The sequence below is a fragment of the Lissotriton helveticus genome, assembly GCF_964261635.1.
Source record: "Lissotriton helveticus chromosome 1_1 unlocalized genomic scaffold, aLisHel1.1 SUPER_1_unloc_16, whole genome shotgun sequence".
Taxonomy (NCBI): Eukaryota; Metazoa; Chordata; class Amphibia; order Caudata; family Salamandridae; genus Lissotriton; species Lissotriton helveticus.
Window position 1 is genome coordinate 38,309 of NW_027611655.1, and position 4,218 is coordinate 42,526.

General features: G+C 40.5%; 1 protein-coding gene across 1 annotated transcript; it reads left to right on the forward strand.

Moving 5' to 3' along the window:
- Nucleotides 1-489: 489 nt before the first annotated feature.
- On the forward strand, nucleotides 490-3,494 carry LOC144805614 (uncharacterized). Its single transcript, XM_078672139.1, has one exon. The coding sequence runs from the start codon at nucleotides 581-583 to the stop codon at nucleotides 1,829-1,831; it is 1,251 nt and encodes a 416-aa protein (XP_078528265.1). The 5' UTR covers nucleotides 490-580; the 3' UTR covers nucleotides 1,832-3,494.
- Nucleotides 3,495-4,218: the final 724 nt, after the last annotated feature.

The following is a 4,218-nucleotide window of genomic DNA, read 5'->3' on the forward strand; positions in this document are numbered from 1 at the left end:
ACAGATCCCGGATGAAGTATCAAGGGCAGTTCAGTGATTGTAAGAGTCTGAGCTGTGAACCTCCATGCCACAAGACGAAGAAATGACCTTAGGAAAATTAAGGCAACAACAATAACAAACCTCCTCCTGTATAAACAAGTGTCCAACACCAGCTTTGATCATGGGATCGGTATGGTGAGATTACCGCAGTGCTCTGTTTTCTAATATGATGACAAGCCATCATTCCGTGCTCTTGCAGAATTGCAAACTCTTTCTGGACAAACTACAGTAACCAGAGAAGAGCACAACAGAGCGGAGCCAGACAACTGACGGGTAAAGGAAAGAGGAGTTCTTGTATCTACAATACAACAGACTGTCCCGATTTGCACCGGCCAGAAGGAAGATACATCTTTATCCGCAAGCGTGCATAGCCATAATCCAATCTAAAGGCACAATCGGCTCTACAGAGACACCTTCTACATATTAGGACTGTGGCAAATATTTGGTGGCTATTGCATTTTATTGTTAAAACAGAAATCAAACGTGCAAAATACTGCACACATATAAAGTGTGTGAGAAAAACACAAGTGCTTTATCAGCCATGTCGGCCCATCAGGAAATGCAGTCATGGGATGTAGACAAATATATACCCGATCCACAGGCACTAACCAAGAAAGAAGAATCATACACATGCAGCAAGAGCTTTAGTTTATCATCACTATGCAAGCTTCATCAGCAAACCTACACAGGAGAAAACCCATTCAAGTGCAGTGAATGTGCAAAGAGCTTTGGTCAGTTATCAATCCTACAGAAACATCAGTGTACACACACAAGGGGAAAGCCATATCATTGCAGAGAATGTGGGAGGTGCTTTAGTCATTTATCAAACCTTCAAAGACATCAGCGAATACACCCAGGGGAAAAGCCATTCAAGTGCAGTGAATGTGTCAAGAGCTTTAGTAGGTTATCAGAACTACAAAGACACCAGCGAACACACATGGGGGAAAAGCCATTCATGTGCAGTGAATGTGTCAAGAGCTTTAGTAGGTTATCAGAACTACAAAGACACCAACGAACACACACAGGGGAAAAGCCATTCAAGTGCAGTGAATGTGTAAAGAGCTTTAGTCGGTTATCAAGCCTTCAAAGACATAATCAAACACACACAGGGGAAAAGCCATTCAAGTGCAGTGAATGTGGGAAGAGCTTTAGTCATTTATCAAACCTTCAAAGCCATCAGCGAACACACACAGGGGAAAAACCATTCAAGTGCAGTGAATGTGCAAAGTGCTTTAGTCTGTTATCACACCTTCAAGGACATCAGCGAACAAACACAGGGGAAAAACCATTCAAGTGCAGTGAATGTGCAAAGTGCTTTAGTCTGTTATCACACCTTCAAAGACATCAGCGAACACACACAGGGGAAAAACCATTCAAGTGCAGTGAATGTGCAAAGAGCTTTAGTCGGTTATCATACATTCAAAGTCATCAGCGAACACACACGGGGGAAAAACCATTCAAGTGCAATGACTGTGGGAAGAGCTTTAGTCAGGTATCAAACCTTCAAAGACATCAGCAAACTCACACAGGGGAGAAACCATTCAAGTGCAGTGAATGTGCAAAGAGCTTTAGTCGGTTATCACACATTCAAAGTCATCAGCGAACACACACGGGGGAAAAACCATTCAAGTGCAATGACTGTGGGAAGAGCTTTAGTCAGTTATCAACCCTACGAAAACATCAACAAACACACACAGGGGGAAAGCCACTCAAGCGCAATGAATGTGGGAAGAGCTTTAGTCGACGATCAGAGCTACAAAGTCATCAGCGAACACACAGGGGGAAAACATAGAAGGGCACTGAAAGTGAGAAGGGCTTTTGTCAATTTTCGATCCCACACAGCCCTCAGTGAATACACTCCTTCATTTAACTCACATGAAAATAATCCTAGAGATGCAGAGATTCCGGAAAGAATTTAAGAACATCAAAAATAATATTGACCCGTCTAAGGACATAAACAAGAGCAGAAAAGTGCAGTTATTGTGAGAGAAATGAATTACGGAAAAAGATAAAATTCAAATTATGTATGACATTAAAATACCAATGATAGAAGACCTGAATAGCAGTAAAGAAGAAAAACAGATAACAGTATTTGCAGAATAATAAAAGTGTTTGTTTCCAGTGATTGTTCACTTCCGTACACATAGCAAAGTGACATGATGTACCAGGATACACAGTGGGAGACAAGCACAATGTGGATTAAAAGAAAAGAAACATTGTTGATTTTTATTTGGTGAAGAAGAGATACAAAGAAAAACATTCAATCGCACCTGACCACACTACCTGTAAATGCAACACTGAACAATACTGGGACTAACAGCGGTATTTTCAGCTAACTTGTCGGATTAGTGATAAAACCTATAAACTCAACACACCCAGAGTGGACATGTAGTCAGGGCTCTGAAGATGGAAGCTTCATTGGTAAAATGCATGTATTACTATTAACAAATGCCACTGCAGTATATGTAATGAACTAAAGCGAAGCGCAGGTGTTCCAGAAATAACCTATTTTCAGATATAAAAGAGCATATACCTTGTTTTTAAGTAACGTTTGGTGCATCTTTTACACACTGTTATTGGTTGATGGATCAGCTCGTGCCTCGCGCATTATTACTAAGTGCGACCCGTGGCTCCTCTCCGACTTGGCTCTCCCTATTCATTTTGTGACTTGCCAAAATCTATATTTTACCAGAATTGAGCCATTGTAAGCAGTAGACTCTGTTTGAAGAATGTGGTGAAATAGCAAAATCTCACATCAAAAGCATATATGTGCCAGGACAATCAGTTGCACTCCCAGCAACTCATCTTCCACACTTGATTGTCCTTTGTCCTCAAATGTTCTGAAGGATTTGTCGTATGAATGCCAGAAGTGGCAGTGACATTCATGAAGCTAAAGCTAACAGGAGTGTGTGGGAGATAGAGAGGGGGAGAGATAAAGAGAGCGAGAGTGACAAAGAAAGGGGGAGAAAAAGAGAGAAATGGAAGGATGAGGAACGGCACGTTATTTGTACTCACCTAAAAATAGAAGAAGCACCGGAAAACATGCCAATGTGTGACATCACCAAAGAATCGGTCGAACACCTGTGAATTTATATGGTTATTTTTAATACCTATAGACCCATGTCCTGCCAATAAACAGGGCACAAGTAAGGAAACTAGTGAAGGAGCCCATTATCATATGCAAATCACAGTGACGTCACATGTAGTGGCATCACAAGAAGTGATGTCAGGCCCTTATAATAATTTTCACGTGAAAGGTTGACGGCCTGTTTTAAAAACAAGAAACATAAAATATTGTAAAAATAGGTTTTTGGTTTCAGTTTTTATACATCATGTGTTTTGCCCACTATTATTTTGTAACTAAACTCGGAAATGACTGAAAGTGTAAATATTTTTAAACAGATATGTGGAACTTGGAAATTACATTTTTAAACAGTTTTCAGCGAATAAATAAAATGTGCTTTTAATTTGCGTTTGTTTCCTGACGTTATTCTTTATCCAGCCCCTAAACCCCAAAGTGTTTCACATTTACAATGTATTAAGCAATAAAAGGACTAATTTTGTCAAGTTCTCTGTTCCTCTCTTGTGCCACTCACACAAACAAACACTCGGAGGCCTGTGTCTGCAGTGCTGGGGCACAAAGTAACAATCATCAGTCGCAGGCTAAGGAGCTAGGTGGAACTGAGTCCTGTTTCTAGATAATAGTGGGGGGACCCCTTCAAACTGTGGCTACCCTCCGACTTGTGCCGTGCTGATAAAGGAATAGTGAATTTGAGCAATTTATGATGAATTGAAAAGAGAGAAAGAGAAGAAGAGAGCGAGGTGCAGGATATATTAAAGAACATGAAAAAAGAGACACAGGACTTTAACCTGTTCTGTGTACTAGCACTTTACGTAAACAAGTTGTGCTGTGCGTTGTGAACAGGCTGTCACCCCCTTTTTTCATATACTTTAATTTGCAGCAATCCTCCAGGTTACTTTTTCTCAATATTACAATTCAGGTCGCTCATTTGTCGGCATGGGTTTTGTCCTCTCACTGGTCTAGGATGGGCCTTCTCAAGGTAGAAGGCACTGTAATAGGAATAATAAATCAGACATATATGAAATTGTATGTAAACAAATGTGTGCTTTTCAGTTATCACGCACCACCAGACTCACATCTACACATGTAATTGAGCA

Coding starts and splice junctions, on each gene's coding strand:
- LOC144805614 (XM_078672139.1), top strand. CDS start 581: ATGTCGGCCCATCAGGAAATGCAGTCATGGGATGTAGACAAATATATA.